At 36.1% G+C, this 19,640-nt stretch overlaps 1 protein-coding gene across 5 annotated transcripts in view; it reads left to right on the top strand.

Moving 5' to 3' along the window:
* The window catches only part of abcd4 (ATP-binding cassette, sub-family D (ALD), member 4), a 59,726-nt gene that overhangs the window by 36,456 nt on the left and 3,630 nt on the right, over positions 1-19,640 (top strand). For all 5 annotated transcript variants that reach the window (XM_045721150.1, XM_045721149.1, XM_045721153.1 and 2 more), the window contains one exon: positions 19,129-19,277. In XM_045721150.1, coding sequence (XP_045577106.1) covers positions 19,129-19,277 — 149 coding nt within the window. The remainder of the gene's footprint in view (positions 1-19,128; positions 19,278-19,640) is intronic.

Here is a 19,640-nt window from a genome sequence, read left to right on the forward strand (position 1 = left end):
AGACTGGTATGTTATAATATACAGGTAGGGGGAGACTGGTATATTATAATATACAGGTAGGGGTAGACTGGTATAATATACTGGTAGGGGTAGACTGGTATATTATAATATACAGGTAGGGGTAGACAGGTATATTATAATATACAGGTAGGGGTAGACTGGTATGTTATAATATACAGGTAGGGGTAGACTGGTATGTTATAATATACAGGTAGGGGTAGACAGGTATGTTATAATATACAGGTAGGGGTAGACTGGTATATTATAATATACAGGTAGGGGTAGACAGGTATAATATACAGGTAGGGGTGGACTGGTATAATATACAGGTAGGGTATACAGGTATATTATAATATACAGGTAGGGGTAGACTGGTATGTTATAATATACAGGTAGGGGTAGACTGGCATATTATAATATACAGGTAGGGGTAGACTGGCATATTATAATATACAGGTAGGGGTAGACTGGTATATTATAATATACAGGTAGGGGTAGACTAGTATATTATAATATACAGGTAGGGTGGACAGGTAAAATATACAGGTAGGGGTAGACTGGTATAATATACTGGTAGGGTTAGACTGGTATATTATAATATACAGGTAGGGTAAGACAAGTATAATATACAGGTAGGGGAGACTGGTATATTATAATATACAGGTAGGGATAGACTGGTATATTATAATATACAGGTAGGGGATAGACTGGTATATTATAATATACAGGTAGGGGTAGACAGGTATATTATAATATACAGGTAGGGGTAGACTGGTATAATATACAGGTAGGGGTAGACTGGTATATTATAAAATACAGGTAGGGGTAGACTGGTATAATATACAGGTATGGATAGACTGGTATATTATAATATACAGGTAGGGGTAGACTGGTATAATATACTGGTAGGGATAGACAGGTATATTGTAATATACAGGTAGGGATAGACTGGTATAATATACAGGTATGGATAGACTGGTATATTATAATATACAGGTAGGGGTAGACTGGTATATTATAATATACAGGTAGGGGTAGACTGGTATAATATACAGGTATGGATAGACTGGTATATTATAATATACAGGTAGGGGTAGACTGGTATAATATACTGGTAGGGGTAGACTGGTATAATAAATAGGTAGGGATAGATGGGTATATTGTACAGGTAGGGATAGACAGGTATAATATACAGGTAGGGTTAGACTGGTATATTATAATATACAGGTAGGGGTGGACTGGTCTATTATAATGTAGGGGTAGACTGGTATATTATAATATACAGGTAGGGGTAGACTGGTATATTCTAATATACAGGTAGGGGTAGACTGGTATATTATAATATACAGGTAGGGGTAGACCGGTATAATATAATATACAGGTAGGGGTAGACAGGTATAATATAATATACAGGTATAATATAATATACAGGTAGGGGTAGACTGGTATATTATAATATACAGGTAGGGATAGACTGGTATATTATAATATACAGGTAGGGGTAGACAGGTATATTATAATATACAGGTAGGGGTAGACTGGTATATTATAATATACAGGTAGGGGTAGACTGGTATATTATAATATACAGGTAGGGGTAGACTGGTATATTATAATATACAGGTAGGGGGTAGACTGGGTATATTATAATATACAGGTAGGGGTGGACTGGTCTATTATAATGTAGGGGTAGACTGGTATATTCTAATATACAGGTAGGGGTAGACTGGTATATTCTAATATACAGGTAGGGGTAGACTGGTATATTATAATATACAGGTAGGGGTAGAACGGTATAATATAATATACAGGTAGGGGTAGACAGGTATAATATAATATACAGGTATAATATAATATACAGGTAGGGGTAGACTGGTATATTATAATATACAGGTAGGGATAGACTGGTATATTATAATATACAGGTAGGGGTAGACTGGTATATTATAATATACAGGTAGGGGTAGACAGGTATATTATAATATACAGGTAGGGTTGGACAGGTATAATATAATAATATAATATACAGGTAGGTGTAGACAGGTATATTATAATATACAGGTAGGTGTAGACTGGTATATTATAATATACAGGTAGGGGTAGACTGGTATAATATAATATACAGGTAGGGGTAGACTGGTATATTATAATATACAGGTAGGGTTAGACAGGTATATTATAATATACAGGTAGGGGGAGACAGGTATATTATAATATACAGGTAGGGTTAGACAGGTATATTATAATATACAGGTAGGGGTAGACTGGTATATTATAATATACAGGTAGGGATGGACAGGTATAATATACAGGTAGGTGTCGACACGTGTATTATAATATACAGGTATGGGGTAGACTGGTATAATATACATGTAGGGATAGACTAGTATATTATAATATACAGGTAGGGATAGACTGGTATATTATTATATACAGGTAGGGGTAGACTGGTATATTATAATATACTGGTAGGGGTAGACTGTTATATTATAATATACAGGTAGGGGTAGACCGGTATAATATAATATACAGGTAGGGGTAGACAGGTATAATATAATATACAGGTATAATATAATATACAGGTAGGGGGTGACTGGTATATTATAATATACAGGTAGGGGTAGACAGGTATATTATAATATACAGGTAGGGTTGGACAGGTATAATATAATAATATAATATACAGGTAGGTGTAGACAGGTATATTAGAATATACAGGTAGGTGTAGACTGGTATATTATAATATACAGGTAGGGTTAGACAGGTATATTATAATATACAGGTAGGGGGAGACAGGTATATTATAATATACAGGTAGGGGTAGACTGGTATAATATAATATACAGGTAGGTGTAGACAGGTATATTATAATATACAGGTAGGGTTAGACAGGTATATTATAATATACAGGTAGGGGGAGACAGGTATATTATAATATACAGGTAGGGTTAGACAGGTATATTATAATATACAGGTAGGTGTAGACTGGTATATTATAATATACAGGTAGGGATGGACAGGTATAATATACAGGTAGGTGTAGACAGGTGTATTATAATATACAGGTATGGGGTAGACTGGTATAATATACATGTAGGGATAGACTAGTATATTATAATATACAGGTAGGGATAGACTGGTATATTATTATATACAGGTAGGGGTAGACTGGTATATTATAATATACAGGTAGGGATAGACTGGTATATTATTATATACAGGTAGGGGTAGACTGGTATATTATAATATACAGGTAGGGTAAGACAGGTATAATATACAGGTAGGGGAGACTGGTATATTATAATATACAGGTGGGGATAGACTGGTATATTATAATATACAGGTAGGGATAGACTGGTATATTATAATATACAGGTAGGGGTAGACAGGTATATTATAATATACAGGTAGGGGTAGACTGGTATAATATACAGTTAGGGGTAGACTGGTATATTATAATATGCAGGTAGGGGAAGACTGGTATAATATACAGGTATGGATAGACTGGTATATTATAATATACAGGTAGGGGTAGACTGGTATAATATACTGGTAGGGATAGACAGGTATATTGTAATATACAGGTAGGGATAGACTGGTATAATATACAGGTATGGGTAGACTGGTATAATATAATATACAGGTAGGTGTAGACAGGTATATTATAATATACAGGTAGGGTTAGACAGGTATATTATAATATACAGGTAGGGGTAGACTGGTATATTATAATATACAGGTAGGGATGGACAGGTATAATATACAGGTAGGTGTAGACAGGTGTATTATAATATACAGGTATGGGGTAGACTGGTATAATATACATGTAGGGATAGACTAGTATATTATAATATACAGGTAGGGGATAGACTGGTATATTATTATATACAGGTAGGGGTAGACTGGTATATTATAATATACAGGTAGGGTAAGACAGGTATAATATACAGGTAGGGAGAGACTGGTATATTATAATATACAGGTAGGGATAGACTGGTATATTATAATATACAGGTAGGGATAGACTGGTATATTATAATATACAGGTAGGGGTAGACAGGTATATTATAATATACAGGTAGGGGTAGACTGGTATAATATACAGTTAGGGGTAGACTGGTATATTATAATATACAGGTAGGGGTAGACTGGTATAATATACTGGTAGGGGTAGACTGGTATAATAAATAGGTAGGGATAGATGGGTATATTGTACAGGTAGGGATAGACAGGTATAATATACAGGTAGGGTTAGACTGGTATATTATACAATACAGGTAGGGTAAGACAGGTATAATATACAGGTAGGGGTAGACTGGTATGTTATAATATACAGGTAGGGGGAGACTGGTATATTATAATATACAGGTAGGGGTAGACTGGTATAATATACTGGTAGGGGGTAGACTGGTATATTATAATATACAGGTAGGGGTAGACAGGTATATTATAATATACAGGTAGGGGTAGACTGGTATGTTATAATATACAGGTAGGGGTAGACTGGTATGTTATAATATACAGGTAGGGGTAGACAGGTATGTTATAATATAAAGGTAGGGGTAGACTGGTATATTATAATATACAGGTAGGGGTAGACAGGTATAATATACAGGTAGGGGTGGACTGGTATAATATACAGGTAGGGTATACAGGTATATTATAATATACAGGTAGGGGTAGACTGGTATATTATAATATACAGGTAGGGGTAGACTAGTATATTATAATATACAGGTAGGGTGGACAGGTAAAATATACAGGTAGGGGTAGACTGGTATAATATACTGGTAGGGTTAGACTGGTATATTATAATATACAGGTAGGGGTAGACTGGTATATTATAATATACAGGTAGGGGTAGACTGGTATATTATAATATACAGGTAGGGGTGGACTGGTCTATTATAATGTAGGGGTAGACTGGTATATTCTAATATACAGGTAGGGGTAGACTGGTATATTCTAATATACAGGTAGGGCTGGACTGGTATATTATAATATACAGGTAGGGGTAGACCGGTATAATATAATATACAGGTAGGGGTAGACAGGTATAATATAATATACAGGTATAATATAATATAATATACAGGTAGGGGTAGACTGGTATATTATAATATACAGGTAGGGATAGACTGGTATATTATAATATACAGGTAGGGGTAGACTGGTATATTATAATATACAGGTAGGGGTAGACAGGTATATTATAATATACAGGTAGGGTTGGACAGGTATAATATAATAATATAATATACAGGTAGGTGTAGACAGGTATATTATAATATACAGGTAGGTGTAGACTGGTATATTATAATATACAGGTAGGGTTAGACAGGTATATTATAATATACAGGTAGGGGGATACAGGTATATTATAATATACAGGTAGGGGTAGACTGGTATAATATAATATACAGGTAGGGGTAGACTGGTATATTATAATATACAGGTAGGGTTAGACAGGTATATTATAATATACAGGTAGGGGGAGACAGGTATATTATAATATACAGGTAGGGTTAGACAGGTATATTATAATATACAGGTAGGGGTAGACTGGTATATTATAATATACAGGTAGGTGTCGACAGGTGTATTATAATATACAGGTATGGGGTAGACTGGTATAATATACATGTAGGGATAGACTAGTATATTATAATATACAGGTAGGGGATAGACTGGTATATTATTATATACAGGTAGGGGTAGACTGGTATATTATAATATACTGGTAGGGGTAGACTGTTATATTATAATATACAGGTAGGGGAGACCGGTATAATATAATATACAGGTAGGGGTAGACAGGTATAATATAATATACAGGTATAATATAATATACAGGTAGGGGAGACTGGTATATTATAATATACAGGTAGGGATAGACTGGTATATTATAATATACAGGTAGGGGTAGACTGGTATATTATAATATACAGGTAGGGGTAGACAGGTATATTATAATATACAGGTAGGGTTGGACAGGTATAATATAATAATATAATATACAGTTAGGTGTAGACAGGTATATTAGAATATACAGGTAGGTGTAGACTGGTATATTATAATATACAGGTAGGGTTAGACAGGTATATTATAATATACAGGTAGGGGGAGACAGGTATATTATAATATACAGGTAGGGGTAGACTGGTATATTATAATATACAGGTAGGGTAAGACAGGTATAATATACAGGTAGGGGGAGACTGGTATATTATAATATACAGGTGGGGATAGACTGGTATATTATAATATACAGGTAGGGATAGACTGGTATATTATAATATACAGGTAGGGGTTAGACAGGTATATTATAATATACAGGTAGGGGAGACAGGTATATTATAATATACAGGTAGGGGTAGACTGGTATGTTATAATATACAGGTAGGGGTAGACTGGTATGTTATAATATACAGGTAGGGGTAGACAGGTATGTTATAATATACAGGTAGGGATAGACTGGTATATTATAATATACAGGTAGGGGTAGACAGGTATAATATACAGGTAGGGGGTGGACTGGTATAATATACAGGTAGGGTATACAGGTATATTATAATATACAGGTAGGGGTAGACTGGTATGTTATAATATACAGGTAGGGATAGAGTGGTATATTATAATATACAGGTAGGGGTAGACTGGTATATTATAATATACAGGTAGGGATAGACTGGTATATTATAATATACAGGTAGGGTGGACAGGTATAATATACAGGTAGGGGTAGACTGGTATAATATACTGGTAGGGTTAGACTGGTATATTATAATATACAGGTAGGGTGGGACAGGTATAATATACAGGTAGGGGTAGACTGGTATATTATAATATACAGGTAGGGGGTAAACTGGTATATTATAATATACAGGTAGGGTAAGACAGGTATAATATACAGGTAGGGGTAGACTGGTATATTATAATATACAGGTAGGGGTAGACTGGTATATTATAATATACAGGTAGGGATAGACTGGTATATTATAATATACAGGTAGGGGTAGACTGGTATATTAGAATATACAGGTAGGGGTAGACTGGTATGATAGACATGTATAATATACAGGTAGGGATAGACAGGTAATATACAGGTAGGGTTAGACGGGTATAATATACAGGTAGGGGTGGACGGGTATAAAATACAGTTAGGGATAGACGGGTATAATATACAGGTAGGGATAGACTGGTATAATATACAGGTAGGGGTAGACTGGTATATTATAATATACAGGTAGGGGTAGACTGGTATAATATACAGGTATGGATAGACTGGTATATTATAATATACAGGTAGGGGTAGACTGGTATAATATACTGGTAGGGATAGACAGGTATATTGTAATATACAGGTAGGGATAGACTGGTATATTATAATATACAGGTAGGGGTAGACAGGTATATTGTAATATACAGGTAGGGATAGACTGGTATATTATAATATACAGGTAGGGGTAGACAGGTATATTATAATATACAGGTAGGGGGAGACTGGTATAATATACAGGTATGGATAGACTGGTATATTATAATATACAGGTAGGGGTAGACTGGTATAATATACTGGTAGGGTTAGACTGGTATATTATAATATACAGGTAGGGTGGGACAGGTATAATATACAGGTAGGGGTAGACTGGTATATTATAATATACAGGTAGGGGTAAACTGGTATAATATACATGTAGGGATAGACTAGTATATTATAATATACAGGTAGGGATAGACTGGTATATTATTATATACAGGTAGGGGTAGACTGGTATATTATAATATACAGGTAGGGATAGACTGGTATATTATTATATACAGGTAGGGGTAGACTGGTATATTATAATATACAGGTAGGGTAAGACAGGTATAATATACAGGTAGGGGGAGACTGGTATATTATAATATACAGGTGGGGATAGACTGGTATATTATAATATACAGGTAGGGATAGACTGGTATATTATAATATACAGGTAGGGGTAGACAGGTATATTATAATATACAGGTAGGGGTAGACTGGTATAATATACAGTTAGGGGTAGACTGGTATATTATAATATGCAGGTAGGGGGAGACTGGTATAATATACAGGTATGGATAGACTGGTATATTATAATATACAGGTAGGGGTAGACTGGTATAATATACTGGTAGGGATAGACAGGTATATTGTAATATACAGGTAGGGATAGACTGGTATAATATACAGGTATGGGTAGACTGGTATAATATAATATACAGGTAGGTGTAGACAGGTATATTATAATATACAGGTAGGGTTAGACAGGTATATTATAATATACAGGTAGGGGGAGACAGGTATATTATAATATACAGGTAGGGTTAGACAGGTATATTATAATATACAGGTAGGGGTAGACTGGTATATTATAATATACAGGTAGGGATGGACAGGTATAATATACAGGTAGGTGTAGACAGGTGTATTATAATATACAGGTATGGGGTAGACTGGTATAATATACATGTAGGGATAGACTAGTATATTATAATATACAGGTAGGGATAGACTGGTATATTATTATATACAGGTAGGGGTAGACTGGTATATTATAATATACAGGTAGGGTAAGACAGGTATAATATACAGGTAGGGGGAGACTGGTATATTATAATATACAGGTAGGGATAGACTGGTATATTATAATATACAGGTAGGGATAGACTGGTATATTATAATATACAGGTAGGGGTAGACAGGTATATTATAATATACAGGTAGGGGTAGACTGGTATAATATACAGTTAGGGGTAGACTGGTATATTATAATATACAGGTAGGGGTAGACTGGTATAATATACTGGTAGGGGTAGACTGGTATAATAAATAGGTAGGGATAGATGGGTATATTGTACAGGTAGGGATAGACAGGTATAATATACAGGTAGGGTTAGACTGGTATATTATACAATACAGGTAGGGTAAGACAGGTATAATATACAGGTAGGGGTAGACTGGTATGTTATAATATACAGGTAGGGGGAGACTGGTATATTATAATATACAGGTAGGGGTAGACTGGTATAATATACTGGTAGGGGTAGACTGGTATATTATAATATACAGGTAGGGGTAGACAGGTATATTATAATATACAGGTAGGGGTAGACTGGTATGTTATAATATACAGGTAGGGGTAGACTGGTATGTTATAATATACAGGTAGGGGTAGACAGGTATGTTATAATATAAAGGTAGGGGTAGACTGGTATATTATAATATACAGGTAGGGGTAGACAGGTATAATATACAGGTAGGGGTGGACTGGTATAATATACAGGTAGGGTATACAGGTATATTATAATATACAGGTAGGGGTAGACTGGTATATTATAATATACAGGTAGGGGTAGACTAGTATATTATAATATACAGGTAGGGTGGACAGGTAAAATATACAGGTAGGGGTAGACTGGTATAATATACTGGTAGGGTTAGACTGGTATATTATAATATACAGGTAGGGGGTAGACTGGTATATTATAATATACAGGTAGGGGTAGACTGGTATATTATAATATACAGGTAGGGGTGGACTGGTCTATTATAATGTAGGGGTAGACTGGTATATTCTAATATACAGGTAGGGGTAGACTGGTATATTCTAATATACAGGTAGGGCTGGACTGGTATATTATAATATACAGGTAGGGGTAGACCGGTATAATATAATATACAGGTAGGGGTAGACAGGTATAATATAATATACAGGTATAATATAATATAATATACAGGTAGGGGTAGACTGGTATATTATAATATACAGGTAGGGATAGACTGGTATATTATAATATACAGGTAGGGGTAGACTGGTATATTATAATATACAGGTAGGGGTAGACAGGTATATTATAATATACAGGTAGGGTTGGACAGGTATAATATAATAATATAATATACAGGTAGGTGTAGACAGGTATATTATAATATACAGGTAGGTGTAGACTGGTATATTATAATATACAGGTAGGGTTAGACAGGTATATTATAATATACAGGTAGGGGGATACAGGTATATTATAATATACAGGTAGGGGTAGACTGGTATAATATAATATACAGGTAGGGGTAGACTGGTATATTATAATATACAGGTAGGGTTAGACAGGTATATTATAATATACAGGTAGGGGGAGACAGGTATATTATAATATACAGGTAGGGTTAGACAGGTATATTATAATATACAGGTAGGGGTAGACTGGTATATTATAATATACAGGTAGGGATAGACAGGTATAATATACAGGTAGGTGTCGACAGGTGTATTATAATATACAGGTATGGGGTAGACTGGTATAATATACATGTAGGGATAGACTAGTATATTATAATATACAGGTAGGGATAGACTGGTATATTATTATATACAGGTAGGGGTAGACTGGTATATTATAATATACTGGTAGGGGTAGACTGTTATATTATAATATACAGGTAGGGGTAGACCGGTATAATATAATATACAGGTAGGGGTAGACAGGTATAATATAATATACAGGTATAATATAATATACAGGTAGGGGGAGACTGGTATATTATAATATACAGGTAGGGATAGACTGGTATATTATAATATACAGGTAGGGGTAGACTGGTATATTATAATATACAGGTAGGGGTAGACAGGTATATTATAATATACAGGTAGGGTTGGACAGGTATAATATAATAATATAATATACAGGTAGGTGTAGACAGGTATATTAGAATATACAGGTAGGTGTAGACTGGTATATTATAATATACAGGTAGGGTTAGACAGGTATATTATAATATATACAGGTAGGGGTAGACAGGTATATTATAATATACAGGTAGGGGTAGACTGGTATAATATAATATACAGGTAGGTGTAGACAGGTATATTATAATATACAGGTAGGGTTAGACAGGTATATTATAATATACAGGTAGGGGGAGACAGGTATATTATAATATACAGGTAGGGTTAGACAGGTATATTATAATATACAGGTAGGTGTAGACTGGTATATTATAATATACAGGTAGGGATGGACAGGTATAATATACAGGTAGGTGTAGACAGGTGTATTATAATATACAGGTATGGGGTAGACTGGTATAATATACATGTAGGGATAGACTAGTATATTATAATATACAGGTAGGGATAGACTGGTATATTATTATATACAGGTAGGGGTAGACTGGTATATTATAATATACAGGTAGGGTAAGACAGGTATAATATACAGGTAGGGGGAGACTGGTATATTATAATATACAGGTGGGGATAGACTGGTATATTATAATATACAGGTAGGGATAGACTGGTATATTATAATATACAGGTAGGGGTAGACAGGTATATTATAATATACAGGTAGGGGTAGACAGGTATATTATAATATACAGGTAGGGGTAGACTGGTATGTTATAATATACAGGTAGGGGTAGACTGGTATGTTATAATATACAGGTAGGGGTAGACAGGTATGTTATAATATACAGGTAGGGATAGACTGGTATATTATAATATACAGGTAGGGGTAGACAGGTATAATATACAGGTAGGGGTGGACTGGTATAATATACAGGTAGGGTATACAGGTATATTATAATATACAGGTAGGGGTAGACTGGTATGTTATAATATACAGGTAGGGATAGACTGGTATATTATAATATACAGGTAGGGGTAGACTGGTATATTATAATATACAGGTAGGGATAGACTGGTATATTATAATATACAGGTAGGGTGGACAGGTATAATATACAGGTAGGGGTAGACTGGTATAATATACTGGTAGGGTTAGACTGGTATATTATAATATACAGGTAGGGTGGGACAGGTATAATATACAGGTAGGGGTAGACTGGTATATTATAATATACAGGTAGGGGTAAACTGGTATATTATAATATACAGGTAGGGTAAGACAGGTATAATATACAGGTAGGGGTAGACTGGTATATTATAATATACAGGTAGGGGTAGACTGGTATATTATAATATACAGGTAGGGATAGACTGGTATATTATAATATACAGGTAGGGGTAGACTGGTATATTAGAATATACAGGTAGGGGTAGACTGGTATGATAGACATGTATAATATACAGGTAGGGATAGACAGGTAATATACAGGTAGGGTTAGACGGGTATAATATACAGGTAGGGGTGGACGGGTATAAAATACAGGTAGGGATAGACGGGTATAATATACAGGTAGGGGTAGACTGGTATAATATACAGGTAGGGGTAGACTGGTATATTATAATATACAGGTAGGGGTAGACTGGTATAATATACAGGTATGGATAGACTGGTATATTATAATATACAGGTAGGGGTAGACTGGTATAATATACTGGTAGGGATAGACAGGTATATTGTAATATACAGGTAGGGATAGACTGGTATATTATAATATACAGGTAGGGGTAGACAGGTATATTGTAATATACAGGTAGGGATAGACTGGTATATTATAATATACAGGTAGGGGTAGACAGGTATATTATAATATACAGGTAGGGGGGGACTGGTATAATATACAGGTATGGATAGACTGGTATATTATAATATACAGGTAGGGGTAGACTGGTATAATATACTGGTAGGGTTAGACTGGTATATTATAATATACAGGTAGGGTGGGACAGGTATAATATACAGGTAGGGGTAGACTGGTATATTATAATATACAGGTAGGGGTAAACTGGTATATTATAATATACAGGTAGGGTAGGACAGGTATAATATACAGGTAGGGGTAGACTGGTATATTATAATATACAGGTAGGGGTAGACTGGTATATTATAATATACAGGTAGGGATAGACTGGTATATTATAATATACAGGTAGGGGTAGACAGGTATATTATAACATACAGGTAGGGGTAGACAGGTTATTATAATATACAGGTAGGGGTAGACTGGTATATTAGAATATACAGGTAGGGGTAGACTGGTATGATAGACATGTATAATATACAGGTAGGGATAGACAGGTAATATACAGGTAGGGTTAGACGGGTATAATATACAGGTAGGGATAGACGGGTATAAAATACAGGTAGGGATAGACGGGTATAATATACAGGTAGGGGGTAGACTGGTATAATATACAGGTAGGGGTAGACTGGTATATTATAATATACAGGTAGGGGTAGACTGGTATAATATACAGGTATGGATAGACTGGTATATTATAATATACAGGTAGGGGTAGACTGGTATAATATACTGGTAGGGATAGACAGGTATATTGTAATATACAGGTAGGGATAGACTGGTATAATATACAGGTGTGGATAGACTGGTATATTATAATATACAGGTAGGGGTAGACTGGTATATTATAATATACAGGTAGGGGTAGACTGGTATAAAATACAGGTAGGGATAGACGGGTATAATATACAGGTAGGGGTAGACTGGTATAATATACAGGTAGGGGTAGACTGGTATATTATAATATACAGGTAGGGGTAGACTGGTATAATATACAGGTATGGATAGACTGGTATATTATAATATACAGGTAGGGATAGACTGGTATATTATAATATACAGGTAGGGGTAGACAGGTATATTATAATATACAGGTAGGGATAGACAGGTTATTATAATATACAGGTAGGGGTAGACTGGTATATTAGAATATACAGGTAGGGGTAGACTGGTATGATAGACATGTATAATATACAGGTAGGGATAGACAGGTAATATACAGGTAGGGTTAGACGGGTATAATATACAGGTAGGGATAGACGGGTATAAAATACAGGTAGGGATAGACGGGTATAATATACAGGTAGGGGTAGACTGGTATAATATACAGGTAGGGGTAGACTGGTATATTATAATATACAGGTAGGGGTAGACTGGTATAATATACAGGTATGGATAGACTGGTATATTATAATATACAGGTAGGGGTAGACTGGTATAATATACTGGTAGGGATAGACAGGTATATTGTAATATACAGGTAGGGATAGACTGGTATAATATACAGGTGTGGATAGACTGGTATATTATAATATACAGGTAGGGGTAGACTGGTATATTATAATATACAGGTAGGGGTAGACTGGTATAAAATACAGGTAGGGATAGACGGGTATAATATACAGGTAGGGGTAGACTGGTATAATATACAGGTAGGGGTAGACTGGTATATTATAATATACAGGTAGGGGTAGACTGGTATAATATACAGGTATGGATAGACTGGTATATTATAATATACAGGTAGGGATAGACTGGTATATTATAATATACAGGTAGGGGTAGACAGGTATATTATAATATACAGGTAGGGGTAGACAGGTTATTATAATATACAGGTAGGGTAGGACAGGTATAATATACAGGTAGGGGTAGACTGGTATATTATAATATACAGGTAGGGGTAGACTGGTATATTATAATATACAGGTAGGGATAGACTGGTATATTATAATATACAGGTAGGGGTAGACAGGTATATTATAACATACAGGTAGGGGTAGACAGGTTATTATAATATACAGGTAGGGGTAGACTGGTATATTAGAATATACAGGTAGGGGTAGACTGGTATGATAGACATGTATAATATACAGGTAGGGATAGACAGGTAATATACAGGTAGGGTTAGACGGGTATAATATACAGGTAGGGATAGACGGGTATAAAATACAGGTAGGGATAGACGGGTATAATATACAGGTAGGGGTAGACTGGTATAATATACAGGTAGGGGTAGACTGGTATATTATAATATACAGGTAGGGGTAGACAGGTATAATATCGGTAGGATAGACTGGTATATTATAATATACAGGTAGGGGTAGACTGGTATAATATACTGGTAGGGATAGACAGGTATATTGTAATATACAGGTAGGGATAGACTGGTATAATATACAGGTGTGGATAGACTGGTATATTATAATATACAGGTAGGGGGTAGACTGGTATATTATAATATACAGGTAGGGGTAGACTGGTATAAAATACAGGTAGGGATAGACGGGTATAATATACAGGTAGGGGTAGACTGGTATAATATACAGGTAGGGGTAGACTGGTATATTATAATATACAGGTAGGGGTAGACTGGTATAATATACAGGTATGGATAGACTGGTATATTATAATATACAGGTAGGGATAGACTGGTATATTATAATATACAGGTAGGGGAAGACAGGTATATTATAATATACAGGTAGGGGATAGACAGGTTATTATAATATACAGGTAGGGGTAGACTGGTATATTAGAATATACAGGTAGGGGTAGACTGGTATGATGACATGTATAATATACAGGTAGGGATAGACAGGTAATATACAGGTAGGGTTAGACGGGTATAATATACAGGTAGGGATAGACGGGTATAAAATACAGGTAGGGATAGACGGGTATAATATACAGGTAGGGGTAGACTGGTATAATATACAGGTAGGGGTAGACTGGTATATTATAATATACAGGTAGGGGTAGACTGGTATAATATACAGGTATGGATAGACTGGTATATTATAATATACAGGTAGGGGTAGACTGGTATAATATACTGGTAGGGATAGACAGGTATATTATAATATACAGGTATGGGGTAGACTGGTATAATATACAGGTGTGGATAGACTGGTATATTATAATATACAGGTAGGGGTAGACTGGTATATTATAATATACAGGTAGGGGTAGACTGGTATAAAATACAGGTAGGGATAGACGGGTATAATATACAGGTAGGGGTAGACTGGTATAATATACAGGTAGGGGGTAGACTGGTATATTATAATATACAGGTAGGGGTAGACTGGTATAATATACAGGTAGGGATAGACTGGTATATTATAATATACAGGTAGGGTTAGACTGGTATATTATAATATACAGGTAGGGGTAGACAGGTATATTATAATATACAGGTAGGGGTAGACAGGTTATTATAATATACAGGTAGGGGTAGACTGGTATATTAGAATATACAGGTAGGGGTAGACTGGTATGATAGACATGTATAATATACAGGTAGGGATAGACAGGTAATATACAGGTAGGGGTTAGACGGGTATAATATACAGGTAGGGATAGACCGGGTATAAAATACAGGTAGGGATAGACGGGTATAATATACAGGTAGGGGTAGACTGGTATAATATACAGGTAGGGGTAGACTGGTATATTATAATATACAGGTAGGGGTAGACTGGTATAATATACAGGTATGGATAGACTGGTATATTATAATATACAGGTAGGGGGTAGACTGGTATAATATACTGGTAGGGATAGACAGGTATATTGTAATATACAGGTAGGGATAGACTGGTATAATATACAGGTGTGGATAGACTGGTATATTATAATATACAGGTAGGGGTAGACTGGTATATTATAATATACAGGTAGGGGTAGACTGGTATAAAATACAGGTAGGGATAGACGGGTATAATATACAGGTGGGGTAGACTGGTATAATATACAGGTAGGGGTAGACTGGTATATTATAATATACAGGTAGGGGTAGACTGGTATAATATACAGGTATGGATAGCCTGGTATATTATAATATACAGGTAGGGGTAGACTGGTATAATATACTGGTAGGGATAGACAGGTATATTGTAATATACAGGTAGGGATAGACTGGTATAATATACAGGTATGGATAGACTGGTATATTATAATACAGGTAGGGGTAGACTGGTATATTATAATATACAGGTAGGGGTAGACTGGTATAATATACAGGTATGGATAGACTGGTATATTATAATATACAGGTAGGGGTAGACTGGTATAATATACTGGTAGGGTTAGACTGGTATATTATAATATACAGGTAGGGTGGGACAGGTATAATATACAGGTAGGGGTAGACTGGTATATTATAATATACAGGTAGGGGTAGACTGGTATGATAGACATGTATAATATACAGGTAGGGATAGACAGGTAATATACAGGTAGGGTTAGACGGGTATAATATACAGGTAGGGATAGACGGGTATAAAATACAGGTAGGGATAGACGGGTATAATATACAGGTAGGGATAGACGGGTATAATATACAGGTAGGGTTGAACGGGTATAATATACAGGTAGGGATAGACAGGTATAATATACAGGTAGGGGTAGACGGGTATAATATACAGGTAGGGGTAGACGGGTATAATATACAGGTAGGGTTAGATGGGTATAATATACAGGTAGGGGTAGACAGGTATAATATACAGGTAGGGATAGACAGGTATAATATACAGGTAGGGATAGACAGGTATAATATACAGGTAGGGATAGACAGGTATAATATACAGGTAGGGATAGACAGGTATATCATAATATCTTATATTGGGGTAGTTTGGTAGGGTTGTACGTAGGGATGCAAATTTCAGGTCATTTTTTTCCCAAATTCCCAGGTTTTCCATAAATCCCAGTTTTGGGACTGGATTTTCTGCTTATTCCCTCCTGAATATTACCCGAATTTTGCAACCTTAGTTAGGCAGGTGTATGATCAAACCATATACTGAGGTGTTTTGACATGCCGTGGGTATGATGTTCAATAAAGCTGAAACTCGATTTCTGAATACATTTTTATTATTTGTACTTTTTAAATAAATACATAATTTTGGACTACCCGTTATTGCAGCACTACTACGGTTATGATACTGGAGATGAGAATTCCATTGTTTTAACATATACTTGGGGTCTGACATCAGGAGGGTTTGAAGGTTTCAAAATGTGGATATGCTCAACCCATAGAGATAAATAGAGATCACTACTTGGAAATAACCTTTTTTTATTTATTTTTTCATTGACATTGCCATCGAGGACTTCCACCATCTTAAAGTAGTCAACTGGGTGGGACTTCCTATCGGTTAAGGAAGGATCACATAATTCCATCCATGTCATCAGGAGGGATCAGCCAATGAATTATACTCGCGAGCAAACATTGCATAACTGCAGGTGACAGTAAATAGTCAACCTTGGCTTTATACCTGTTCAAACAACACAATCTAGGTGGCAGTATGCACGTTTTCAGCTGCTTCAACTCATAGTAGTAGTAGAAGAAGAAGAAGAAAATGGACTACTTAAAAACTTTTTTTATTTCACCTTTATTTAACCAGGTAGGCAAGTTGAGAACAAGTCCTTTATTTAACCAGGTAGGCAAGTTGAGAACAAGTTCTCATTTACAACTGCAACCTGGCCAAGATAAAGCAAAGCAGTTAGACACAAACAACAACACAGAGTTACACATGGAATAAACAAAACATACAGTCAATAATACAGTAGAACAAAAGAAAGTCTATATACAGTGTGTGCAAATGGCGTGAGGAGGTAAGGCAATAAATAGGCCAATAGTAGCGAAGTAATTACAATTTAGCAAATTAACACTGGAGTGATAGATGAGCAGATGATGATGAGCAGATGATGGTGTGTAAGTAGTGATACTGGTGTGCAAAAGAGCAGCAAAGTAAATAAAAACAATATGGGGATGAGGTAGGTAGATTGGATGGGCTATTTACAGATGGACTATGTATAGCTGCAGCGATCGGTTAGCTGCTCAGATAGCTGATGTTTAAAGTTAGTGAGGGAAATATAAGTCTCCAGCTTCAGCGATTTTTGCAATTTGTTCCAGTCATTGGCAGCAGAGAACTGGAAGGAAAGGCGGCTAAAGGAAGAATTGGCTTTGGGGATGACCAGTGAGATATACCTGCTGGAGCGCGTGCTACGAGTGGGTGTTGTTATCATGACCAGTGAGCTGAGATAAGGCAGAGCTTTACCTAGCATAGACTTATAGATGACCTGGAGCCAGTGGGTTTGGTGGCGAGTATAAAGCGAGGGCCAGCTGACGAGAGCATACAGGTCGCAGTGGTGGGTAGTATAAGGCACTTTGGTAACAAAACAGATGGCACTGTGATAGACTGCATCCAGTTTGCTGAGTAGAGTATTGGAAGCTATTTTGTAAATGACATCGCCGACGATCGGTCGGATAGTCATTTTGACTAGTGTATGGCGATGGCCTCAATGCTGCTGCCCATGTTCTCACAGATGACATAATGGGGACATATACAAAGAAGAGTCGTCTAACTAAGTCTATGGCTCATCCCGAAACACAGGCACTGGGAAGACCTCCCTACTGAGGGTCCTGAACCGCCTGTGGGAGGCCGACAGCGGCTATGTCCAGATGACGACGTGTTTTGGTCCCAGGGGAATCCTCTTTCTGCCTCAGAAACCCTACCTGACAGACGGAACGCTCAGAGAACAGGTAAGTACTATATTACCCAGAAACCCTACCTGACAGACGGAACGCTCAGAGAACAGGTAAGTACTATATTACCCAGAAACCCTACCTGACAGACGGAACGCTCAGAGAACAGGTAAGTACTATATTACCCAGAAACCCTACCTGACTGACTGAACGCTCAGAGCACGGATAAGTACTATATTACCCAGAAACCCTACCTGGCAGACGGAACGCTCAGAGAACAGGTAAGTACTATATTACCCAGAAACCCTACCTGACAGACGGAACACTCAGAGAACAGGTAAGTACTATATTACCCAGAAACCCTACCTGACAGACGGAAAACACTCAGAGAACAGGTAAGTACTATATTACCCAGAAACC

Source organism: Salmo salar, chromosome ssa06 (genome assembly GCF_905237065.1).
Source record: "Salmo salar chromosome ssa06, Ssal_v3.1, whole genome shotgun sequence".
In the NCBI taxonomy this organism is placed as follows: Eukaryota; Metazoa; Chordata; class Actinopteri; order Salmoniformes; family Salmonidae; genus Salmo; species Salmo salar.